The sequence below is a fragment of the Schistocerca nitens genome, chromosome 1, assembly GCF_023898315.1.
Source record: "Schistocerca nitens isolate TAMUIC-IGC-003100 chromosome 1, iqSchNite1.1, whole genome shotgun sequence".
NCBI lineage: Eukaryota > Metazoa > Arthropoda > Insecta > Orthoptera > Acrididae > Schistocerca > Schistocerca nitens.
In genome coordinates this window covers 259,261,492-259,288,914 of record NC_064614.1, presented here as the reverse complement: position 1 = coordinate 259,288,914, position 27,423 = coordinate 259,261,492, and the positions used below count along the sequence as shown (strand labels likewise).

Genomic DNA, 27,423 nt, shown 5'->3' with positions numbered 1-27,423 from the left:
TTTCACATCTGTCAACACCTGCTTTTTTTGGGATCGGAATTATTATATTCTTCTTGAAGTCTGAGGGTATTTCGCCTGTCTCATACATCTTGCTCACCAGATGGTAGAGTTTTGTCAGGACTGGCTCTCCCAAGGCCGTTAGTAGTTTTAATGGAATGTTGTCTACTCCCGGGGCCTTGTTTCGACTCAGGTCTTTCAGTGCTCTGTCAAACTCTTCACGCAGTATCTTATCTCCCATTTCATCGTCATCTACCTCCTCTTCCATTTCCATAATATTGCCCTCAAGTACATTGCCCTTGTATAGGCCCTCTTTATACTCCCTCCACCTTTCTGATTTCCCTTCATTGCTTACAAATGGGTTGCCATCTGAGCTCTTGATATTCATACAAGTGGTTCTCTTTTCTCCAAAGGTCTCTTTAATTTTCCTGTAGGCAGTATCTATCTTACCCCTAGTGAGATAACCCTCTACATCCTTACATTTGTCCTCTAGCCATCCCTGCTTAGCCATTTTGCACTTCCTGTCGATCTCGTTTTTGAGACGTTTGTATTCCTTTTTGCCTGCTTCATTTACTGCATTTTTATATTTTCTCCTTTCATCAATTAAATTCAGTATTTCTTCTGTTACCCAAGGGTTTCTACTAGCCCTTGTCTTTTTACCTACTAGGTCCTCTGCTGCCTTCACTACTTCATCTCTCAAAGCTACCTATTCTTCTTCTACTGTATTTCTTTCCCCCATTCCTGTTAATTGTGCCCTTATGCTCTCCCTGAAACTCTGTACTACCTCTGGTTTAGTCAGTTTATCCAGGTCCCATCTCCTTAAATTCCCACCTTTTTGCAGTTTCTTCAGTTTTAATGTACAGTTCATAACCAATAGATTGTGATCAGAGACCACATCTGCCCCTGGAAATGTCTTACAATTTAAAACCTGGATCCTAAATCTCTGTCTTACCGTTATGTAATCTATCTGAAAACTGTCAGTATCTCCAGGCTTCTTTTATGATTCTTGAACCAAGTGTTAGCTATGATTAAGTTGTGCTTTGTGCAAAATTCTATCAGGCGGCTTCCTCTTTCATTTCTTAGCCCCAAGCCATATTCACCTACTACGTTTCCTTCTCTCCCTTTTCCTACTGTCGAATTCCAATCACCCATGACTATTAAATGTTCGTCTCCCTTCACTATCTGAATAATTTCTTTTATCTCATCATACATTTCTTCAATTTCTTCGTCATCTGCAGAGCTAGTTGGCATATAAACTTGTACTACTGTAGTAGGCGTTGGCTTCGTGTCTATGTTGGCCAGAATAATGTATTCACTATGCTGTTTGTTGTAGCTTACCCGCACTCCTATTTTGTTATTCATTATTAAACCGACTCCTGCATGACCCCTATTTGATTTAGTATTTATAACTCTGTATTCACCTGATCAGAAGTCTTGTTCCTGCTGCCACCGAACTTCACTAATTCCCACTATATCTAACTTTAACCTATCCATTTCCCTTTTTAAATTTTCTAACCTACCTGCCCGATTAAGGGATCTGACATTGTACGCTCCGATCCGTAGAACGCCAGTTTTCTTTCTCCTGATAACGACATTCTCTTGAGTAGTCCCCGCCCGGAGATCCGAATGGGGACTATTTTACCTCCGGAATATTTTACCCAAGAGGACGCCATCATCATTTAATCATACACTAAAGCTGTATGACCTCGGGAAAAATTACGGCTGTAGTTTCCCCTTGCTTTCAGCCGTTCGCAGTACCAGCACAGCAAGGCCGTTTTGATTAGTGTTGCAAGGCCAGATCAGTCAATCATCCAGACCGTTGCCCCTGCAACTGCTGAAAAGGCTGCTGCCCCTCTTCAGGAACCACACGTTTGTCTGGCCTCACAACAGATACCCCTCCGTTGTGGTTGCACCTACGGTACGGCTATCTGCATCGCTGAGGCACGCAAGCCTCCCCACCAACGGCAAGGTCCATGGTTCTTGGTGGGGTAGCAAATGGTTTACGAAACTACTTGAGAGATTGGCAAATTAAAACTGCATGTAAGACTGGGTACAAACCGAGAACGTTTTGCTTTTCACAGACAAGTGCTGAAATGGTTGCCTCCCCTCACAGCCTTACTTCTGTCGGTACCTCTCCGCCTACCTTCCAAACTCCATACGAGCTTTCCTGCATACTTTGGGAGATTAGCACTTTTGGAAGCAAGCGTGTTGCGGAGAAATTCCTTAGCCACAGGCTACGGGATTGCTTGTAGAAACAAACGATTCGTGTTAGTACTTAGAATTGTCAGTCTGGTACTTGCGATGCCACTATCCGAATGTACTGTAATATTTTTTAGACCATGCGGCATCGGACATCTAGAAAGCGGCTATCGCGTGTAATAAGCCTGAATAGCTTTGCTATGTAGTTCGGACTACTACACGGAATTACTGAATAAATATTGGCGATGGCGTACAAGAAATCGAATGTTAAATGAATTCTGATTTTCATTAACAAAAATAACCTCTTTGAAGTGACTGAACAGAATGCACTAACTGGTGTACGTTAATCACGCCTAGCAGGCAAACAACATTTACATAACACAATAAACACACACATATGATAAACACTTGAACTTGCTGTAAGTTAGATTGATCTACACCAACTGTCAGTAACGATTTTAATGTTACTGAATTTGCATTGTACTGAAGGTACAATGAGTACTGTGGTGGCAATAAATTCTGTAATTGAATAATCAATGAACACTACAGAACTGATGGTTACTAGAGATGTTAAAAACATTAATTTAGAATCATTTCGTTCTAATGAAACTGAATTAGTTTTTACGTTGATAATATACTGAAAAGCCACCACATCGAGTTGAACTGTAATTAATGTGGCACAGTACCTGGCGTCTTCTGTCAGTTGTATAATCCGGCGTTTGTTGGAAATTTTCGGCGTTAACTCCGATTATATCCTCTTGTTGCATTAATACGCCGATACTCACATAATATAGCCTTTTTACTGGTATTGATGCACACACAGTGACGGATTTGGGATAATAATGAACTATTTTCTGTAAATAATTGATGACACTCGTGGAATGCACTTTGAATCACAAACTTATTATTTCACTCAAACATTACACTGTAGAGAACTTGACTTGATAAATACATAAACTGGTTCGCTACGGATAAATGTACTTGGTATGGCGACGGTATAAAATGCACTATTCATAAAAATACTGTCGTACGATAACTACTAGTTCATTGTTTGTGCTGGCGTGATTCCATCAATGGATCTCATATGGTAGTAAGATCACATTGCAACATTAGCTACAGACACTGGTCACTTCATACGTTGCTGCTGGTCGCTGCAGTCCGTCGTAAATTACGCAGACTTCCACAAGGCGTGCCATGTGCTTTTTGAGTGGGAACAGCGACTGTATCGCTCACGAGCCGTCTCCGTCGAAATGTTGCATCCTGTGAGCCTTATTGTCCATTTTACTTGCTGACACACCATAAATCCAGTTCTTGTTTGTTGTAAGCTCACTTTTAACTGTCTATAAGCAACGTTACCATACCGTACTTAAACCGTCACTTTCGCGCCGCGTATCTCTTTTCTGCATCTGAACAGTTCCAGAACACATCTCTCTCTACTGCCAAACTCACGTGCCAACCTGCATTGTCCGCGTTCTCGGGGATTTCCCTCACATTTAAACATTAATTTACACTATGCCAAGTTCTCTATTTACAAATGGACATAACATAACATTACCATATTCAATTACAATCATTATATATATATATTAAACTAATATTAAATTTATATTTTTACTATATGTAATAATATTATCCTAGTTTAATGCTTCTTTATTTCGTCGTCCGAGCGCAGCGCTATTCAGATACTGTCTTACTCGTAACGCTATTTCATTTGACTGCCACCAGGCGGAAGCACCTGTGCTTTTCCTTGCGCAACTATCCAACAGATGGCATGAGCGTTCACTTATTCAACTGCTGCGCCTTGGCTATGTTTCGTTGTGGCATTACATACTCTGCAAGAAGAATCAGTACGAGGCGTCACAACACACAGCAGTGTGTGGAGCTGTTAATGAAGCCATCTTTCGTTTCCATAGAAAGTGAACTACTGTGTTCATATAAAGTCACTTTTGCTGCAACAGATACTTTCGGAGGAAGTCTGTGAGCAACAACATGCCTCGCATGAACATCCCAGTCGATTTTTAGCTGGTGATGGTGCTGAACAAAACTTACGGTGGACTGTGTGTTGTTGAAGGTGTTCCGAAACGCACCTCATCCTACATGAGTGATCCAATGCGGACACACCACACTGCAGGACGGCGCGAATATCCAAGCAGTCCGATGTGAAGCGGTGTGATGTTACTTTGTCCTGCGTGTGCAGTGTAACAGCGGCTATAGAATACTTATCGTCCAATTTTAAGAAAATTATTTTGTGAAAAAATTTAATTCTTCTACATTTTAGGGGTGCCTCTTACCTTAGTTTGAAGAAGAACAGAATTTATTTCAATTACTCATCATTGTTAATGTGCTGGATTAAATTAAGAAATGTACTACATGAAATTTTAATAGTTTTCGGAGGCAAAGCATATTGTTTAGACTTTGCATATGGTTCATTGTAGATCATACATTGCTGTGTAAGCAATATACATGTCGAAATTGTATTTAAAATTGAGAGCACATCGATATATATCCCTGCTCTCAAGTCTACATGACGGTCACAGGGAATGAACCCAGGTCTGACTGTGCACAACATGAATCATGTGGTAGTAACGTATGTCATATTTCATAAGTGGTTCAACATATCGAAGAAAGTTTTTTTTTTTTTCAAATGTCAACATGTAAAGAGATTCGTGTTTTTCCATATACGATTAGCACTCGAAACTTTTTTAGCTATCGAAATATGGAAGTAACTATAGTTCTGTTTGATGGAAAAATGAACCTTTTGAACCGTGCACACGCCACAGTACTGGTTCTGGTACTCGTTGAACCTCTTTGGTCGCATTGCTAAGTAGTGGCTTTTTGGGCGTCTCCTCTTGCAGCAACAAGAGGATGATTTAAGCACGTGAAAAGCTCGTCACTTGGCTGTCTACTCAGGGGGCCCCCTCTGCTGGAGGCCAGTGGGGAGTTGGGTGCTGGTTGGAGTCGTGTTGGAATCGTAGCTTCTGCCATGGTTTCCTGGTGGGTTGCTCCTTTCTTTAGATTGCTGGTGTTTACTTTGCGCATCATGCCTTTGCCTACCGAAAAGTTGAGGCTTACTCTGTGTTTGAGGCGACGACGCCACACAGTGCAGTTCGTTTTAGCGAGTTCCCTGCTGCCTTGGCTGTTGGTTGCGGCTACCTTCATCGTCCATCTGACTCATGTGCATAGATGTAAAATTCTGCTGCAGTGGTTACCGGATTCGGGCTGGCACGCCCATTCTCAAACCGCAGACCGTGCTATTGTTATTATCCATACAATATGGTACCTCAAGGCACGCTCAGCTTCTGTGCAGCAAAATATAATGTGGACAACAAGTACCCTCTCTGATCTTAGACTGTGTGTCTGTTGCAACTGACTGACAACAAAACTCACTGTCGGTTGCATTTGTAAATTTAAGTACTTTGTATTCCTGAAGTTAAGCACTCGTTCTCAATTTTATCACTTGTGCTCTATTTCCGTAATGTTTAGGAGGAGGCCTTTGGAATCTTACGTATGCTCTCTGATTTGCTTTCTGAATATATGTTTTGTAATACGTACTGGTTCTGTACTTTGTTGATGAAAGCAGGCAGTAAGGCCTTTTAGTAATTCGCAAGTTTATAATCTAGTGTAACAATCTCTTCTGGCTATTTACAACAAGTCAGAATTTTGTTTCACTGAAATTTGAGCCATTAGTGCATGTATTTTGTAATTTAAAAATCATCTTCACTGATTTTAAGTTCTGGATTAGTAAATGTGGAAAAATGCTTCTGCTGCATGTTCGCATGCCACTGTTGTGTCTAAAGGGCCCGTCTAGTGTATGCCATTTGCGTGCCATGTAAATCTAAATCGTGTTCTGTAGTTCTAGTATCTGTTCTCAATCGAACAACCACCTAGATTACTGAAAGTAAAGCTCTTGTTAATAATTACAGTTTTTTGCTCAGCCTGCTTCAAGGACATGTGTAACTTAGTTTGCTTTAAAATATTTTAACCAACATTCTGCTCCGTCTGCTTCAGATACGTGTATGTTTGTTTTCTTTTTAAACGTTTGACTCTATTACGGGTTTGTTTTAATATTGAACACAAAACATTCTACCTTGCTTCACAAACTTGTACAGAATGTCCTCCTTTAAAAACGTTTAAGAGTTTCACTCATTTGCTTTGACAAATTTTGAACGTACTGTTTCGTCTGCTTCACAGACATGTGCAATTTGTTGTCTTTAAAAATTATTTTTCATTTATAGTTTTACAGTCTGATTCAAGCACTTCAAATATCAGCTATCTGTTACTGTTTACTACAGGTACAATTACTAAAATCGTTCTCAAATTATTTTAGATTTATCAGAATCTAAAGATTTGTTTTCAATTTGCTGATTCCTTCGATCAAACGTTTGCACATTCTGGCCACCCTATTTTACTTCTTTTGATACCTGAAAGATAGCCCTCTGTGGTAAATAAATAATTTAGTTCAAATCGCTCTGAGCACTATGGCACTTAACATCTGAGGTCATCAGTCCCCTAGAACTTAGAACTACTTAAACCTAACTAACCTAAGGACATCACACACATCCATGCCCGAGGCAGGATTTGAACCTGCGACCGTAGCAGCAGCGCGGTTCCAGACCGTAGCGCCTAGAACCGCTCGGCCACCCCGGCCGGCTAGATAAATAATATTTCAAAATCATTTTGTTTACTCTCAGTACCCTACTACTCCCAGATTCTAGCTTCCTACCGGTTCACTTTCTTTAACAGAAATCAGTATCTCGTCAAAAAGTAAACTGTGGCATTGGACACGTTAATTTATTGTCTATGATATCCAATGTGCGCTACTTGGCTTTAATCAGAACTTGTTTGTTGTTATGTCACAAGATGTAATCGCTAAATAACTACATATTTTAATTATTTCAGTTTGCGTCAACATCTTTTCTTTATTTATAACATTCAAAATGCTTTAAAACTATATGTCATGATATCAGTTGGGCAAGTACTCTCCACAACATTGCTAGTGAAATGGTCTTTAGGGCCGGCCGAAGTGGCCGTGCGGTTCTAGGCGCTGCAGTCTGGAACCGCAAGGCCGCTACGGACGCAGGTTCGAATCCTGCCTCGGGCATGGATGTGTGTGATGTCCTTAGGTTAGTTAGGTTTAACTAGTTCTAGGGGACTAATGACCTAAGAAGTTGAGTCCCATACTGCTCAGAGCCATTTGAACCATTTTTTTGGTCTTTAGGCGGAAGCACAGATGCCAAGTACCAGGTGTAACTGCCTGTTAAAATATTCAGAATTCCCACGCCCTGTGGAACTATACAGATACTGATGAAAGACTGATTAGTAGTTTGTCGAGTCGTAATTGGTTTTAACGTGCTACTTCAGTTGTGATGAAACATTGCTAGATTCACCACTTAGTTGTCAAAATACAAAATATACTATTGATTAACTTCCATTCCAGGGACAGATAACAGTTAAAAATAGTTTCGTATGAACTTAGCGCCCCCTCCGATCGGCCTGTATATGCTTGCATGATATTTGAAGTTAGCAGATAAAGCTACCCTGCACGAAATACGTGAGTGGAACGCAAAATCCCTAATAAATGGTACAGTGGAACGTACCCTCTGTCATGCACTTCACAATAGATTGAAGAGTATGGATGTAGATGTGAACAACATTCTTGGACAGCACTGATCGAGAATGTTTGATATCGTCGTGAAGTCGCGTCGTCGCGCCACGTTCGCAACTGTTCGCTCACGTAGGACACCGTCTTGATGTGCAGCGCGCGAGACAGGTTATGAGGGACGTTAATTAACTAGTGTAACGTTTTTTTCTGAAACTAGGTTTCTTCAGGATTTCAGTACATCATATTATTTCTCACTCTGTCGGGTACAAAACCCCATTTTTCAACATCATCTGCTTTCAGTGCGACGGCTATACACCACCTTACTGGGAAGGCATGTATGCCCTCGTGGTACCACTCTATGCTGGTTGACGCTGAGGCCAACGCCTTGCTGCTTCAGTTACCACCCCACCATCATCAATAACCTCCCCATCATCCACATACTTTTCCCCGCGGAGTGTGAACTTCATTGGACCAAACAGATGGAAGCCGGAGAGTGCGAGGTCCGGGCTGCAGGAAGAGTGAGAAGAGCCCAATGAAGTTTTGTGAGCTCCTCCCGAGTGCACAGACTTGTGTTAGGCCCTCCGTTGTCATGGAGAAGGAGGAATTGCATCTGAATCTGCCAAATGTTAATACATAATGTGATGGGCATACAGGTATTTGTGTGTTTTTTTTTTTGGTGTAACAGGAGATGAGAGATAAAGCTTATATATGTATAGCAGAAGTGCAGAAGTGATAAAAGACTTACGTTATGCTGTAGAAAAGCAACTTCAAATGATAAAAACAGTAGAAGTTACGTCAAGAAAGGAAGAATGATTGGATTGTAGGTTTTAATAACGATCATCCTCCTTTACCTCATCTGCATTGCTGCAAATGACGTGTCACTGAGCACATTTGTTCCGTGCATGCAGTACACGTGAGGCGCCTAGTTGTTTCCACTGCACTGTGTGGAATACGAAGGTTCTGTTATAGTTCACTAACCTGCTGTCTTAAAGTTGATGTCCCCAGCGCAGAAAACAGCACGCAGGTCGTAGGTTCTGTGTCTTGAGGCTGAAACTGACTTTTAGCGAGGTTCTTTGGGATGTCACTCGCGTATTTTAATATAGCCACACGAGAAGACTACATGATCTTAACACAAAACCTTCTGATACAGCAAAGTACATGATCAAACACAATGTTTACGAAAATATATCTTTGCACTATTTGTGGCACGTGTCTGTGCCTCATGACTACCGGAGCGAATCTTTTAATACTGAATACTGGCAAACACATCTACGATAGACAACATGTCTGTTCTTCTCGACTGCCTAATCCAGAGAGACGAACAGGAAATTAAATAAAAATTGGAAACACATCCTACGACAGACAACATGTCTGTTCTTCTCGAGTGCATAATCCAGAGTGACGAACAGCAACTTAATTAAAAATTGGAAACAAATCCTACGATAGACAACATATCTGTTCTTCTCGACTGCCTAATCCAGAGTGACGAACAGCCCGAAACACTTCGCGCGCCACACCAGAAAAGGCGTGACCCGAACGCTTCCGAAGTGCTTCGTCTGCAATTTCGTCAGTCTTTTGTTTTTGATTTAAATTGTTTTTAATAATTTTAAAATGACTGATTGATAGTCAGCTGTTGAGAGATATTTATATTAAAAAAGTGAAGTCATTCCAATCAGTAGTTTAACTAATAATAATAACTATACTTTAACGTTTTGGCGCCCTTGCCCCGAACACAGCAGCCAGTCACAGAGCAGTAGCATTATGCAGGCGGTCTTTCTCACGGGAATGGTACCGAATCTAACATCCGTCACAGGTACCTCACACCACATTTTCTCATCTACATACTTATTGCATCTCCACTGCTCTGGGGACAGCTTCTTGGAGCCTAATATGATGGCTGACTAAGCCAGAAATATTACAAAGTCAATTAGATTTAAAAAAGTTTCTCGAGGAAAAAGGACCTATTGCCATTATAAAAACTGTACAGTCCAATACTTTAAAATTGTTAAATGGCTTAGCTTAAAAATTTGTCAGGCGCGTGCTTTAAAACTTTTAGTGGAACACAGTGTCCTGAATTTCCTCTGTATCACGGTGCCCCATCCACAACATAATTTAATTAATTACTGTAGTTCCTTTCGAAGGAAAGAACTGACTCGAATATCTCTGTCATTATTAGAGATACTACAAGAGTATGTCGGCCGTTTAGTGAGAACTTTATTTCAACTCATCTCCACAAAAGCGGAATTACGATATCTGAAACTGCTCCAGGTTATATGAGGTCAACATAAAACAGCAGCGACTTTTAGGAAGACATACAGAGATTTGCAGCCAAACCTCACCGTAAAAAGGTAATGTATTACACATAAAGTGACGGAAATTTCCGTTACTTTTACATTATATTATTGGCGATAAGCCACAGGAAACAGCAAAAACCGTTCAATATATCAGCGTATGCATTTGGAATGTAGTAAAGCTGTATGATCACGTAAAACAGATTGTAAGTAAGACAGACGCTAGGGAGGTTCGTTAGAGAATCCAAAGAAACTACAACTCAGTCAAGGTGGATGTAGCAATAAAACGGTTATTGAACAGAGTCTTGGTAAGTTTTTGTTAGTGTAGGGATCTTACTAGACTGATTACATTATTATTGATGTTGAGGGAATTTCACGGTGACCCAACGGTTCTGAGAGAACGACGTCTACTTCAGGTGTATTGTTTCGATTTAGGTCTTCCAGCGCTCCATCAAATTCTTCTTGCAGTATCATACATCCCCTCTCATCTTCATCTACTTGCTTCACTTTCCATAACGTTAATTCGTTTCCTTTGTACGGCCATTTTACATATTCCTTCCACTTTTCTGCATCCCTTCCTTATTATTGGTTCTTAGTACCGATACCGACGTTTCTCTTTTCTCCAAATATGTCTTTAATCTGCCTATGGGCGACCTCTATCTTTCTCATAGTCATTTATGCTTTTGTAGACTAATTTTTCTTCCAAGTAATTCCTGCTTCACAATTCCTCACTTTCTGTCGATCTAATTTTTTCTGCATTCTTTCTTGACTACTTCACTTGCTGTATTTTAATGTTTTCTCCTTTTACGAATTAAATTTAATATCTCGTGTATTATCCAGGCTTTTTTCTGGGCTCTCTCTTTCTGCCTATTTCATCCTCTGTCGCCTTCACTGTTCCACCACTGAAAGCTACCCATTCGTCTTCTCTTTACTCTTTTCCCCTGTTTCAATCAGTTATTTCTAACGCTCCTTTTTGAAGTCGTAAGAACTCGAGGTTCTTTCAGTTTATCGAGATCTCATCTCCTAAACTTCCCACCTCTCTACAATTTTACTCCGCATTTTATAACTGATAAAGTATGGTCAGAATCGACATCTGCATCTGGAAATTTTTGAACTTTAACAATATGACGTCCTACCATTATATAATCTATTTGAAACCTTCCGGCGTCTTCATGGCTCTTCCACGTATACACCTTTCTTTCACGAATCTTAAAGTATTACAATAGCAATGGTTAAATTGGGCTGTGCGAAAAATTCTATCAGGCGCCATCCCCTTTATCCCAATCCATATTCTCCGACTGTTCTAGTCTCCCAACACAATTAAATTTTCGTCTCCCTCAGTTATCTCATTCGGTTGTTTTATCTTATCATACATCATCTCATCCCTCGACCATCTGTCGAGTTATTCGGCATATAAATATGTAATTCTGTAGTGGGTGTCTGCCTTACATCTGTCTTCACTAGCTTAAAGCATTTACTGTGTTGTTCATTGCACCTCACATGCGTTCCTACACTTTCCTGTTTTATTCATTATTAATCCTAATCCAGCATTTGTGTAGTTAATCCTGTACTCACCTGACTAGAAATTAATTTCTTCCTGCAGGAGATTTCACTAATACCCACTATATGTAACTTCAACATACGAATTTCTCTTTTCAAATGGAGGACTCTTATCCCTGGAATATTTTACGCAAGAGGCTAGCAACACAATTGTCATACAGTGGAATTGTATGTTCTCAGGAAAAATAACGACTGTAGCCGCTCGCAGTGCTAACAAAAGAAGCATTTCTTTCCTGATGTTACATCATGCAGGCTGTTGCACCAACTAATGAAAATGCTGCGGCTGCTGCTTCAGGAACTACGTGTTCGTCTGCCCTCTCCACAGGTAGCCCTCGGAAGTAATTGCACCTACATTAAGGCTATCCACATCGCAGAGGCAAGCCAGTCATCCCACCCAGACAAGGCCGTAGTTCGTGGAGGTAGCATTATCGATGGATTATGGCCCGTTGTATATCAATGAGGACTCATAATACTAGGATTACGATAAGCAGTCACGAAACGGAGCAAGTCAGAACAGTGCTTTTTTCACATAGTCATGCTTTTCCAAGTTAGCGCGTTGGAGACTCATTATCTGCCGTACACCGATCGTCATTTATATCCCCAAGGTTCGATCTGTGAGTGTCAGTCTTGCAGCAGACGGCTGCACCCTAAGGCTAGCGACAGTCTACCCTGTGGACTTACCATGGAAAGCCCTTCCTACTTTTTTGGGCTACTAATCTGTGTGGCTCTCGTTTCAACAAGTGAGGTATGTTAACAACCGCAGCCCACGAGAAATTCTCTTACATGTGTCGTATTTTGCCTGTCTTATTAAGCGTCAAACTTACACATGTTTATGTTTATGTTTGTACACATGACAACAACTAACAAAGGACCAGCCCTGACACGGTATCATGAGCAACGTATTTTTAGCGTTTGGTAGTCTAGGCATCATTCCGTTAAGTAGTGTAGATATTTGTAAGACTTCTTTTCTTTCCACTGCTTTTATGCCGTTCTCCATGCCGTTACATCTTATCCTACTTTTTTCGTCTCTACATATCTGTTACACCTTTCGTCCTCCATAGCAGTATAATATTGTTGTTGAAAACTGCATCTTCAGCTGTGCCAGTCAACTGCTTACATATCCATTACTTTGCCCAGCTTGCCTAAGTTGAAAGAGTGCAGTGATAAGCTCCAAGCCTGCCTCATCTTTCTTCACAGGAATTTGTCTTTAATGTTTTTCCAATTTTATTATAATTACTGCTTGACGTCTTTTTGCATTTTATTATCATTAGTTTGAGGAATTCAGACACTTCATTTCTCAACTCATTGTTGAAGGAATTGTTAGTTGGCGTTAAGATCTACGGTTTTTACTGTATTCTTCCTTCCATTAATAAGTGGAACGTGAGAAGTGGTTCTCCGTTTCACTTACCCTTTATAGAGCCAAATTGCTTTTCATTAAGAATTTTTTCGCAGCACGAAGCTAAGAAAGAGATTTGGCTGTGACATTTTTCCAGCACCCACCTTAAGAGATTTTGTGAAATCACAGGAAAATTGAATTTGGAAGGTGGAAAAAAATTGACTTAAGCAACATGGAATGAAGCTGAACTGTTAGACCAAAAATTATCCACATCTACATCTACATCTACATGGTTACTATGCAAATCACACTTAAGTGTCTGGCAGAGGGTTCATCGAATCATTTTCATACTACTTCTCTACCATTCCACTCTCGAATGGCGCGTGGGAAAAAGGAACACCTAAATCTTTCCGTTCGAGCTCTGATTTCTCTTATTTCATTATGATGATCATTTCTCCCTACGTAGGTGGGTATCAACAAAATATTTTCGCATTCGGAAGAGAAAGTTGGTGATTGAAATTTCGTACATAGATCTCGCCGATTCGGGCCACATGGCCAACTGCACTAGGTTTCAGTGACTGCCACCCCAACTCGCGTATCATATCAGTGACATTCTCACCCCTATTGCACAATAACACGAAACGAGCTGCCCTCCTTTGCACTGTTCCGATGTCCTCCGTCAATCCTACCTGGTAAGCATCCCACACTGCGCAGCAATATTCCAGTAGAGGACGGACAAGTGTAATGTAGACTGTCTCTTTAGTTGGTTTGTCGCATCTTCTAAGTGTTCTGCCAACAAAACGCAGTATTTGTTTCGCCTTCACCACGATATTATCTATGTGGTCTTTTCCATTTGAGTTGCTCGTAATTGTAATTCCTAGGTATTTAGTCGAATTGACAGCCCTTAGATTTGTGCGATTTATCGTATACCCTAAATTTATCGGATTTCTTTTAGTACCCATGTGGATGACCCCGCACTTTTCTTTGTTTTGTGCCAACTGCCACTTTCCACACCATACAGAAATTCTCTCTAGATCATTTTGTAATTGGAATTGATCGTCTGATGATTTTACTAGACGGTAAATTACAGCGTCATCTGCAAACAATCTAAGGGGGCTGCTCAGATTATCACCTAGATCGTTTACGTAAATGAGGAACAGCAGAGGGCCTATGATGCTACCTTGCGGAACGTCAGATATCACTTCTGTTCTACTCGACGATTTACCGTCTTTCACAACGAACTCTGACCTCTCTGAGAGGAAATCGCGAATCCAGTCACACAACTGAGACGATATGCACGCACATTGATTAACAGTCGCTTGTGAGGAACGGTATCAAAAGCCTTCTGGAAATCTAGGAATATGGAATCGATCTGAGATCCCTTGTCGACAGCACTCATTACTTCATGGGAATAAAGAGCTAGCTGCGTTGCACAAGAACGATATTTTCTGAATCCGTGTTGGTCATGTATCAATAAGTCATTTTCTTCAAGGTGATACATAATGTTCTAGTACAGTATATGCTCCAAAATGCTACTGCAAATTGAGGTCAGTGATATGGATATGTAATTCAATGGGTTACTCCTATTTCCTTTCTCGAATATTGGTGTGGCCTGTGCTACTTTCCAGTCTTTAGGAACAGATGTTTCGCCAAGTGAGCAGTTGTATATGATCGCTAAGAAAGGCGCTATTGTGTCTGCATACTCTGAGAGGAACCTGATTGTTATACCATCTGGACCGGAAGACTTGCCTTTCTTAAGTAATTTGAGTTGATTCGCAACACATAAGATACCTACTTTTATGTCACTCATGCTAACAGCTGTTCTGGTTTCGAATTTTGGAATATTTACTTCGTTTTCTTTCGTGAAGGAACTACGGAAAACTGTATTCAGTAACTCCGCTTCAGTGGCACCATCATCGCTAACATTTCCATCGATATCGCGCAGTGACGGTATTGACTGTTTTTTGCCACTGGTGTACTTTACATACGACCAGAATCTCTTTGGGTTTTCTACCGTATTTTGAGACAATGTTTCATTGTGGAAACCATTAAAAGCATGTCGCATTGACGTCCGCACTAAATTTCGTGCTTCCGTGAAACTTACGCAGTCTTGGAGATTTTGCGTTCTTCTGAATTTGGCATGCTTTTTTCGTTGCTTCTGCAACAGTGTTCTGACGCGTTTTGTGTACCGTGGTGGATCAGTCCCGTCGCTTATTAACTTATGCGGTGTGAATCTATCTATTGCTGTCGATACCATATCTTTGAATTTGAGCCATATCTGGTCTACACTTACTTAATTCAGTGGACCATCAAACTCTAGCTACACTACCTGAAACATGTTATTTATCTGCAAAATGGTTCAAATGGCTCTGAGCACTATGGGACCTAACATCTGAGGTCATCAGTCCCCTAGAACTTAGAACTAATTAAACCTAACTAACCTAAGGACATCACACACATCCATACCCGAGGCAGGCTTCGAAACTGCGACCGTAGCGGTCGCAGGTTTCGAACCTGCGACCGTTGCGGTCGCGTGGTTCCAGACTGAAGCGCTTAGAACCGCTCGGCCACCCTGGCCGGCTTATTTATCTGCATGCCCGCGAATCAGCGCGATGTTTCTGCTATACAAGGCGCTCATTATTTATCGTAGAAAGGTAAATAATTCCACCGCACGATCACTAAATTATGACCAGGTACATATACTGTCCAGTCACATTAATGTGACTCCTGCCAAAAGGCTTAATAATCACCTTCTGTAGCGCACAACGCTGCGAGACGCGCTGTAAGAGAGTCAGTCAGGTTCTGTTGGGTACCGACAGCGATGTGGAGCTGTGCCGGCTCCGGTGACGTAGCTAGCTGCACTAGGTTTCTCGCCTGAGGATCCATGGGGTGAACAGTGAGATGGAGCCAGTCCCACAGATTCTCGATTGGGTTAATATCCGGTGAGTTTGGTAGTCAGGGGAGTACAGTAAACTCGTCCTAGTTCTCTTCGAATCACAGACATACACAGCGAGACTTATGACACGTTGCATTGTGATGTTGGTAGATGCCATCGTGCAGAGGAAAAAAAAAAACTGCTTGTAGATATGAACACGGTCCGCAAGGATAGATGGACACTTGTGTTGATCCACCGTGCTTTCCAGAATGACGAAACCACTAAAATATTCCTCAGACCATAATGCTCACTGCTCCGGACTGGAACCTTCCAAATTCTGTTTGACACGTTGCATTGTGCTGTTGGTAGATGCCATCGTGCAGAGGAAAAAAAACTGCTTGTAGATATGAACACGGTCCGCGAGGATAGATGGACACTTGTGTTGATCCACCGTGCTTTCCAGAATGACGAAACCACTAAAATATTCCTCAGACCATAATGCTCACTGCTCCGGCCTGGAACCTTCCGAATTCTGTTTGACACGTTGCATTGTGCTGTTGGTAGATGCCATCGTGCAGAGGAATAAAAAACTGCCTGTAGATATGAACACGGTCCGCGAGGATAGATGGACACTTGTGTTGATCCACCGTGCTTTCCAGAATGACGAAACCACTAAAATATTCCTCAGACCATAATGCTCACTGCTCCGGCCTGGAACCTTCCGAATTCTGTTTGACACGTTGCATTGTGCTGTTGGTAGATGCCATCAAAAAAATGGCTCTGAGCACTATGGGACTCAACTGCTGAGGTCATTAGTCCCCTAGAACTTAGAACTAGTTAAACCTAACTAACCTAAGGACATCACAAACATCCATGCCCGAGGCAGGATTCGAACCTGCAACCGTAGCGGTCTTGCGGTTCCAGACTGCAGCGCCTTTAACCGCACGGCCACTTCGGCCGGCGGTAGATGCCATCGTGCAGAGGAAAAAAAACTCCTTGTAGATATGAACACGGTCCGCGAGGATAGATGGACACTTGTGTTGATCCACCGTGCTTTCCAGAATGACGAAACCACTAAAATATTCCTCAGACCATAATGCTCACTGCTCCGGCCTGGAACCTTCCGAATTCTGTTCCAGGGTGTGCTTTCAGAAGTTTCACGCCGTACACGACAACGCACACGTGTACGATTCATCCGAAAAGGACATCTGTCGCCCTCAGTGGCTTCCATTTCCGGTACTGGTACGTGCAAATTCCAGTCTCCGTCGCCGGTGAACAACAGTCAGCATGGGTGCATGAAGCAGGCACCTACTGCGTAGCATACACGCAGTATCGTTCGCTGAACGAACGTTGGCTACACCTTGGTTCATCTGGACGATCAGTTGCTCAACAACTGCACGTCTTACACGAATGTGTGGTGTCTGTTCTTTCGCACATGCCCGAAAGAACAGACACCACTCATTCATATAATGTGATAGGCCTAGCTGGGGAATGAATCCATCATCTTCAGCGCAGATGCACAAACACGTCCGACCTCCGGTGGGAGTCTCGGAAGAGCGAATATGGAGGAAATGGACAGGGGCTGCGATAGGTGGCGCTCAGAGGGAGTGTGGGTCACCCGTGATGTGAGCCAAGGTAGTCCGTGCAGTTGCGATAACACTGTGTCCCGGATGGCCCAGTGGTTACCGCACCTGCCTAGAAAACAGGAGATCGCGGGTTCGAATCCCCAACCGATACACATTTTCACTCGTCGCCGCTGATTCCGCGTAATGTCCCAGTGCAGCTGACAGCAGTTATCTCTCCCATTCCCTTTCCTTTCTTCCCTTCTCCACCTTCAATTGACATATAGTTTCATGTCTATTCGCCCTCACACATCAGCCGTCGCTCACCCCAGTCATCTATGGCCCGTGGTGCGGTACAGTTGCCTCGGCGCCGGATTTGGGTAGCGTGATTTTGCTACGCACGGTGTACTTTGATCACTGCGGCACGCGAAAAGTTTACAGTCTGGGCTGTTTTCGGAAATGCTTCCATACTTGGTCCGAAAGCCATTGTTCATAACCTTTTGGACGTAAGATAAATCGCTCCGTTTTCGCATTACGACAACGACAGTACCATTTTCCGCATCCCCGACACGCATTATATTGTATATCCTCCACTGCTAGTGGCTAGTGCTGCAAACTGCAGTCTGTGAGTGTTTATTGCACGTCGATGTCGAAAATGGGCGGTGGTCTCACTGGACCCTGTAATAACATACACCATTCCTCTCTACTCTTTTGCACCGCGGATGCTTGGCGCTGTTATAATGTGATGTAGTGAACCACGCTGCGTGTTAATGATGTCAAATGGTGGGGCGAGGGACAAAAAGGGGTACCAATTGCGTTCTCCCACGCAGAATTCCACATTTTTCTAAATGACAACGATTCTGCCACTTGACCTCTTACATTTCGTTGGACAGTGTTTAAGATTCAGCTACCAGTAATAGCTCTCAAGGGTTTCATTACTATCCTACTGTAAATAGCCATACTGAATGCCGTGCTACAGCATGTAATGCGGCGAATTGCCGTAGGATATAACGTAGCACTTGAAAATGGCTGTAGAAAGTGTCGAAAGCATGTACAAGAACAATGAAATGGCGAAAGTGTTACGTTTCAGACTATTCTACATGACTGTAACTACCAAAAATAGAAAAATTGTGCCACCAATTCTCAGTAACAAAGTTTCGTAGTAAAGAACACAATTTTCGATAAAAAATATTCTCAAACACATTCATCAGTTAGTGGTCCTTAATATGTAATACTCAATCGATAAACGTCATGGTGACGCCATTCATAAGTTTCTTGGTTTCCAACCACATCGGCATCAATACTAGCAACACTCCATCGCAGACAGCGACACAATACACATAGTACATATAAACTACTGGAAAGGTTTTTTATTCTACTCCTCGATCGCAGATTTAAGTTAATGAGCACAGGTTTCTGTCGATGAAATCTATACCTCTGCTCTCAAATATACTTATGTAAAAGCACTGCCAAATCCTTTCCTCATAGAACTTACGCATTATGTAGATTTTTTTTTCAGCAAAGTGAAACCTGAGTACCCACATTTTTCTTTTGAACCGTTATACATTTTGGAATATTTTTTTACAAGAAAAAAAGAAACTGAAGAATGAGGTTTCTCTTAGGAATTTACACTACTACTAATGACAATTGTACCATCATGATGGATAACGTGCGTCTGCAGTATGGTACGAAGATTTATTTCCTTATTGTTAATTTCATCTCCGTCGACCCATATTGGGCGGGGGGAATGTCACCGGTACAATACTCCGCTCTTAAGCAAAGAGGATTTTTAAAAATATAACAAGAATGAGATAAGGAACATGAGGAGTGATTAACTATTTTAAATTTAAAAAAATTAAAGGTGGACAATACATACATTTTAAGACATACATTACAGAATGGTGAAAGTCTTATAGGGAAAAAAAATCACCGAAGCACTGCACTGGAAGAAAAATATTCTGTAAATGTAACTCCATCCCATGTCTGGAGTGCGAGGCTTCGGCTGGTCGATTTCCAATAAGAAAATACCAACAGCCGTTATTTTTGTTTTATTTGTTAGGCAACCAGTTTCGACATTACGTTATACCATCTTCAGGCCTGCGTATATCGAGTAACCCTCGAGTTAGAAACCAATGCAGCACTGTCAACTGGAATCGTGAAGATTTTTGTCCCACGGGCAAGTGCGCTCCTTGGACAGCTGTCAGCAACTGTCAAATAGTTCACGATACCAGTTAACAGTGCTGAATTGGTTTCTAATACAAGGGTTACTCGATATACGCAGGCCTGAAGACGACATAATTTAATGCCGAAACTGGCTGCCTAACAAGTAAAACCAAAATAACGGCTTAAAATTATAAATAATGCAGCAATCAGTCGCAGAAAAATAATTTATTTATCTTGTTGCAAATCGGTTTCGACTGATATCAGTCTCATCGGTGCAATTTTCGAACCGATACATGCCCATGTATCGGTTAGAAAAATGCATCGATGATGGTTCTAGAAATTCTCTGGCGGAATTAAAGCTGTGAGGACGGGGCGTGAGTCGTGCTTGGGTAGCTCAGTTGGTAGAGCACTTGTCCCCGAAAGGCAAAGGTCCCGAGTTCGAGTCTCGGTCCGGCACACCGTTTTAATCTGCCAGGAAGTTTTTGCATCGATGACGACTGATAATAGTCGCATCATGTATCCAAACGACCCTACGCACGAAATACGAGGGCTATCTTTTTTTTTTTTCAACTTCCGATCCGTCACGAAATGGAAACCACAGTGAAAATAAAAAAAAAAAGTTTTAACTACACCTTCCATAGTCGCTGCTCAGACCTAGACACTTTTCGTAGCATGGTTCCAACTTTCCAATATCCTCGCCATAGAAAGCAGTCGCCTGTGATTTTACTCGATTCCCTGCGCTGGTCTGGAGCTCGGTGTCTGTGCGTAAATGCTGTCCTCATGTGTGCTGTCCATGTGAGCGAAGAGATGAAAATCAGAGGGATCCAAGTCCAGATTTTTCGGCGGGTTATCAAAAACTTCTCATCGGAAACGCTGCAAGAGCATCTTTGCTGCACTTGCAGTTTGCAGATTTGTCGTGATGAGGGAAACGTATGACACTTATTAAACAGACTGCTTGAAATCAGGCGAAACCCTTCGGAGAACTTCACACTTGGCAGGAGACGCTGGCCATCTTCACGTACGTGTGTGATCAGAACTGAAATACGCGACGTGACGCGATAGACAAGCATAATAGAGGCATCGTGCAACACAAATGCACATGGCTTCGCTGAATTTTCACTATGGTTTTAATTTCGTGACCGATCGGACGCTGAAAGAAATAGTACTCGTAGGGAACGCAGGAAATGTGTGACGTTAATGCTTTTTTTTGTAAACCACTGAACAGCAGAGTTGAGGCAAAATCTTCGTGTACGTAGTAATTAAGTGATGAAACTGATTCAGTCGTTTAGTCACCAAGTAAAACGTATTCATTATAGCTGAGCAAACAGACAATAGATAATAACAGCCCTTTATGTTGTTTCTCAGGCGACAGATGTGTTTGCAAAGGTGGAACAAGGTCTCCTGAGAGGTGTCCGTACTACTAGTATCCTAGGAACAGAGTACAACAGATTCTTCGGGGTGCCTTATGCTGCGCCACCGGTCGGAGACCTCCGCTTTCGGGTGAGTACTGCAAAAGTAATTTAACTGTTTAGTCTTAGGTATTTGAAAATACTTGGAAAACTGAATGATTAATGAATGCATAATCTGTGACAGGCGTCGTTCTGAAATACGGCTGAAACTTATATGTCTATATTTTGTCAATCAATGGCATATAATAATTAAATGTGTCTGCGATAATAATTGCTCTAGATAATGCGATACTACGTCCTGATCGCTTTTTAATTACATAAATTTTATTATTTTTTGCGCTCTCAGCATCAAACCATCTTCAGAATCATTTTACGAGGACATCAATACACAGCCAGTGTCCGTGACTCAGTAGCCGAAACGCATAAAATTGTAAATTTTATACATTACAAGAGCAATCACGACAGATTATTACATATGCAGTATGTTTAATTTATTTACGCGCAGAATGAATGGAAGCGTGAAAGAAGTGCCTTAGGTCAATGTTTAAGCTAACATACGGCTTATATTCGCGCTCAGAGGAGCCGTTTTAAGCCACAGTGATAGTTTGTTGACGTAGAGAAGATTACGTCATCTCAGCATACAGAGAGCAATCGATTGACGAGGGGTTTTGCTTAAAAAGCCAGGACAGCGCATCGCCCGAAGTTCCGAAGCATTTCACCCGAAGTTTCGTGAAACAAGAGAATCTGTCTTGGTGCGGCGCAGGACCTTCACGAGGGTTCAAGAACGACAGCTCAGGATAACCATTAGTTCGTTTATTCTGTAGTCGTCTTACGAGTTTTTTCTTACTTTCACGTTACATAACACACATAAAATAAATTTTTGCATCACCTAGGTTCCGAGAGTTTCGGAACCTCTACAGAAAATTGGAATAGAGATCAACATAAAAATCATTTTTATTGCTCATGAAAACCTCACATTTCATGTTGTACCACCATACAGCGAGACCTTCAGAGGTGGCAGTCCAGATTGCTGTACACACCAGTATCTCTAATACCCAGTGGCACGTCCTCTTGCATTGATGCATGCCTATATTCATTGTGGCATACTATCCACAAGCTCATCAAGGCACTGTTGGTCCAGATTGTCCCACTCCTCAACGGCGAAATTGGAAATTTGTGGTAAGGTCTTATGAGACCAAACTGCGGAGTTCATCGGTCGCTAAGCTTACGCTCTATTCAATCTAACTTAAACTAACTTACGCTAAGGACGACACACATACACCCATGCCCGAGGGAGGACTCGAACCTCCGACGGGGGGAGGGGGGGGGGGAGCCACACGGACCGTGACAAGGCGCCGTAGACCGCGCAACTACCCTGCGCGGCCCTCAACGGCGATTCAGCGTAGATTCCTCAGAGTGGTTGGTGGTAACGTCGTCCATAAACTGCTATTTTCAATCTATCACAGGGATGTTCGATAGGCTTCATGCCAGGAGAACACGCTGGCCACTCTAGCCGAGCGATGTCGTCACCCTGAAGGAAGTCTTTCATAAGATGTGCACGATGGGGGTGCGAATTGTCGTCCATGAGGAATGCCTCGCCAATATGCTGCCGATATGGTTGCGCTATCCGTCGGTAATGTCATTCACGTATAGTACAGCCGCTACGACGCCTTCCATGGCCAGCGGCGTACGTCGGCCCCACATAATGCCACCCCAAAACAGCAGAGAACCTCCACCTTGCTGCACTCGCTGGACAGTGTGTCTAAGGCGTTCAGCCTGACCGGGTTGCCTCCAAACACGTCTCTGACGATTGTCTGGTTGAAGGCATATGCGACACTCATCGCCATGGACGTCGGGAGTGAAGTTGCGCATCATGCAGCTTATTGCACACAGTTTGAGTCGTGACACGACGTCCTGTACAGCACGAAAAGCATTACTCAACATGGTGGCGTTGCTGTCTGGGTTCCTCCGAGCCATAATCCGTTGGTAGCTGTCATCCATTGCAGTAGTAGCCCTTGGGCGGCCTGAGCGAGGCATGTAATCGACAGTTCCTGTCTCTCCATATCTCCTCCATGTCCGAACAACATCGCTTTGGTTCACTCCGAGACGCCTGGACACTTCCCTTGTTGAGAGCCTTTCCTGGCACAAAGTAACAAAGCGGAAGCGATCGAACCGCGGTATTGAACGTCTAGGCTTGATTGAACTAGTGTCGTCCAGTAAATATGCACTAATCAGCAAATCTCCAGTTCGAATTTCATCACGATCTGGATCATGTAAAGGATGCTTTACGCATCAGAAACCTTGCTGGAAGAGGAAGTAGAAATCAGCTTCAGACAGCTGAGTACTCATTAGGATTCAGCAGATTTTGTCACATCTCCAATCACAGTGTATAACATCTTAGAGATATTCGATCCCAAACTTCAACCCGCCACTTAGAGGAAGATCGAGTAGTTCCAGGCACGAAAGATTTCGAAATTATATTATTTTTATACGTTATTTAATAAGATTATAAAATTCGGTGTCTTAAGAGTATATGTTCGTTGCTTTATTTATATTTTCTTCACCATTTCTTTTTGGTCGTTTAAAACTTTAGTAATGTGTAGAAGAGCTATTTTCGTTGCAAAAATGTTTTGCGTGGATCGTAAATGATTATATACTTGAACTTCGCCATCACCTCACCTAATATATCAAAAGATCTGTCAGATTATTCCTTGCTGAAACCTGCGTCTCGCTGCAAACTCGTCGATTCAGTTGTGTTCGACATTAAGTCTTCACGATTTCTCAACACTCCCCTTGTATTAACAAGTTACGTGCTCCTGTTGTCTGGCTGTAACAGACAGATCGCACACGCGAGGACTGTGACTGGAGATTCGCAAGCCTGTCACACCTCACACAAAGTTTCTTTAGACGACTTCTACCTGGTATCTTCTCAAGACGCAGCAGACGATGGCACCGGATGGTGGCCTCGGAGTTATTGTAGCGCTGTTCGATGAAAACAGTTGGAAAGTGAGGATTTAAATGCAGAAAAGAAAACATCATGTATTTTCTGGGATCCCATGTTTTATTACGACCTGTAAATCTTGCCACAGCACCGCGTTCAAACAAAATTATTTCTGCTCTCTTTGATTACAGTCACACTTATCACCAGGTTTATACAGAAATTTGAACGTCCGTGGCAGTGCTTAAAATTTATTCTGCGCGGCTCAAATTAGCTTCGTAGTCACATTCGCGTCCGATCACGACACGTTTAATAATATGATTTTCCGTAACAAATGGCCACTGCCATCACAATCGTAGTCGATTACTTCGTGCGTCACCCGATGTCCTCTTTAATAAACAATTAATTTACTTCACAATTGTTAATTTCTACACCGTGAGTAGTCATACACACCCATCACCGTGGCTATCTCCATTAGATTGGGAGTACTATCAATGAAACTGGAGTTCTCTAGCGATGCAAGGTAGCTTCCAGCACGAGTGTTTTAGCCAATCACAACAAAGGAAATTTCTTGCTGCTATATATGGTGAAGCTCTAATTAGCAAATAGCAAACGAGGACGCTGTTACCAGGTGGGTGACACTGCGATACGTCAGCGAAACGCCACAAGAAAACGAACCACCACAGCCGTATAATCAAAGAAATTTATTTCAAATGTTTAGTTTACGCGCAACACTTACGCCATCTTCAGGTCCACTATAAAACAAAAGAGTACTTTGATTTTGGCCCGTGTATACACACTTAGTGTATGCAGTTCACAAGAATTAGCATTATATGGGTTATACGATACCCGGGCCAAGGAATTAAACCATTCTTTTGATTATAATGAACCTGAAGATGGCGTGAGTATTGCGCTGAAACTAGTTGTTCGAAATAAAGTTTGTTAATGATACGACTGTGGAGATTCGTTTCCTTCACTTATTGCACCATATTGCGAATATTGCTTACCCATTCTAAAGTAAGTGTTACATCTACATCTACATGGATACTCTGCAAATCACATTTAAGTGCCTGGCAGAGGGTTCATCGAACCACCTTCACAATTCTCGTATAGCGCGCGGAAAGAATGAACACCTATATCTTTCCGTACGATCTCTGATTTCCCTTATTTTATCTTGGTGATCGTTCCTCCCTATGTAGGTCGGTGTCAACAAAATATTTTCGCATTCGGAGAAGAAAGTTGGTGATTGGAATTACGTAAGAAGATTCCGTCGCAACGAAAAACGCCTTTCTTTTAATGATATCCAGCCCAAATCCTGTATCATTTCTGTGACACTCTCTCCCATATTTCGCGATAATGCAAAACGTGCTGCCTTTCTTTGAACTTTTTCCATGTACTCCGCCAGTCCTATCTGGTAAGGATCCCACACCGCGCAGCAGTATTCTAAAAAGAGGACGGACAAGCGTAGTGTAGGCAGTCTCCTTAGTAGGTCTGTTACATTTTCTAAGTGTCCTTTCAATAAAACGCAGTCTTTGGTTCGCCTTCCCCACAACATTTTGTATGTGTTCCTTCCAACTGAAGTTGTTCGAAATTGTAATACCTAGGTATTTAGTTCAGTTTATAGCTTTTAGATTAGACTGATTTATCGTGTAACCGAAGTTTAACGAGTTCCTTTTAGCACTCAAGTGGATGTCCTCACACTTTTCGTTATTTAGGGTTAACTGCCACTTTTCTAAATCGTTTTGCAGTTTGTTTTGATCTTCTGATGACTTTATTAGTCGATAAACGACAGCGTCATCTGCAAACAACCGAAGACGGCTGCTCAGATTGTCTCCAAAATCGTTTATATAGATAAGGAACAGCAAAGGACCTATAACACTACCTTGGGGAACGCCAGGAATCACTTCTGTTTTACTCGATGACTTTCCGTCAATTACTACGAACTGTGACCTCTCTGACAGGAAATCACAAATCCAGTCGCATAATTGAGACGATATTCCATAAACACGTAATTTCACTACATCTTTCCATAAAATCATAGTGAAAGTCTTTACCTCATTTCATTTTTGACTTGCTTAACCGAGACCTTATTTTCAGTTGCTCTGCAAATTTTTACACTAGATTTAGGAAAGATGACTACCTAAATTTTTAACACGATCGGACAATATTGTTTTCTTCTCATCAGGTTTCATGGTCACATGTTTGTTTTCCATTAAAACATCTTGGAACTGAGTATTGGTTCTGAATACTCCACACTCACAATTCTGATTCTCGTTTTAAGAAATGGTAAATCAGGCTTTTCCTACGACTTCTTTCAAGTTAATTCATCCCATTTATGTCCTTATTTCTCCCCCTCTGCTTGGTAGGGAGGAAGCGTAAAAATTTAACTTTTTTGTACTATTTGTTCTGTCTAGTACAGCACGAAATCATCCTATAAAAGCAGAGATAACCGCTGGTAGTTGTCATTCTCAGTGTTCTTATATGGGCTAGAACAGGGCCAACCACACGCGTGCCGAATTTCATGCACGCCAGGTGTGCGGGCTACGTGCCGACCATGGTTCGGCCTGTGTGTGCTTTGCTTGTTCCTTCCTGCAAGTAGCCAACTCGATACAGCGCGGCATCTTATATACTATTGCGGTGCAGACACTTTTTGGTCTGCACAACTCTCTTCAGTTCGGCAGAATCGTGATGTGGGTGGTGTTTAGCCTTCGCTTTTTGTTTGTGGTATGAAGGTCACTCACAGGTTCAGAGGCTGTGTCAACAAAAACAGGCAGTCTAGCGATTTATCGTCACAAAACTTTAGAAATGATTGGGAATGACAAGATTTAGTTGACAGTGAAAGCCCAAAAAATTACAACGAGCGACAGTCGGGATTAGTTGGCCCGCATCTCGTGGCCGTGCGGTAGCGTTCTCGCTTCCCACGCCCGGGTTCCCGGGTTCGATTCCCGGCGGGGTCAGGGATTTTCTCTGCCTCGTGATGGCTGGGTGTTGTGTGATGTCCTTAGGTTAGTTAGGTTTAAGTAATTCTAAGTTCTAGGGGACTGATGACCATAGATGTTAAGTCCCATAGTGCTCAGAGCCATTTGATTAGTTGTTCTAAACATCATGAAGGGCTTTGTGCTGAAGTTACAGGCATGCAGTTAGTGAAGAACTGGAGACCTTATATACGGAGGGGTCCAAAACAAGGTATCCACTGTTTAAAAGTCCATAACTTGCAAACTAATTGACGGAGGTGTCTCATTTGTGGTGAACGTGTAGCTTTAAGTCCAGCTTAAAGATATCACTGTAGGTGTTCGAAAAGGTCACCATTAACATCCACACACAAACGATGCCGCTGAACTGCAGCACGAACTACTGACTGCAACGTGTTCAGTTGGATATTTGCACATGAATGTACGATGGATTCTCGAAGTTCATCCAATGTGCGTGGCTTTTGTCGATAAAAGACGTCCTTTAGTGTTCCCCTCAGGTAAAAGTCCAGAGGAGCTAGG

General features: G+C 42.2%; 1 protein-coding gene and 1 non-coding gene across 2 annotated transcripts in view; both read left to right on the top strand.

Annotated features, from left to right (window-relative positions):
* Positions 1-12,286: 12,286 nt before the first annotated feature.
* Positions 12,287-27,423, top strand: part of LOC126235321 (esterase B1-like) — a 107,182-nt gene continuing 92,045 nt past the window's right edge. Inside the window, exons 1-2 of the mRNA XM_049944047.1 lie at positions 12,287-12,394; positions 20,951-21,085. Of these exons, the coding sequence (XP_049800004.1) occupies positions 12,332-12,394; positions 20,951-21,085 (198 nt within the window). The 5' untranslated portion in view covers positions 12,287-12,331. The remainder of the gene's footprint in view (positions 12,395-20,950; positions 21,086-27,423) is intronic.
* On the top strand, positions 19,968-20,042 carry Trnas-cga (transfer RNA serine (anticodon CGA)). The gene has a single exon. It is a non-coding gene; the product is annotated as a tRNA-Ser (tRNA).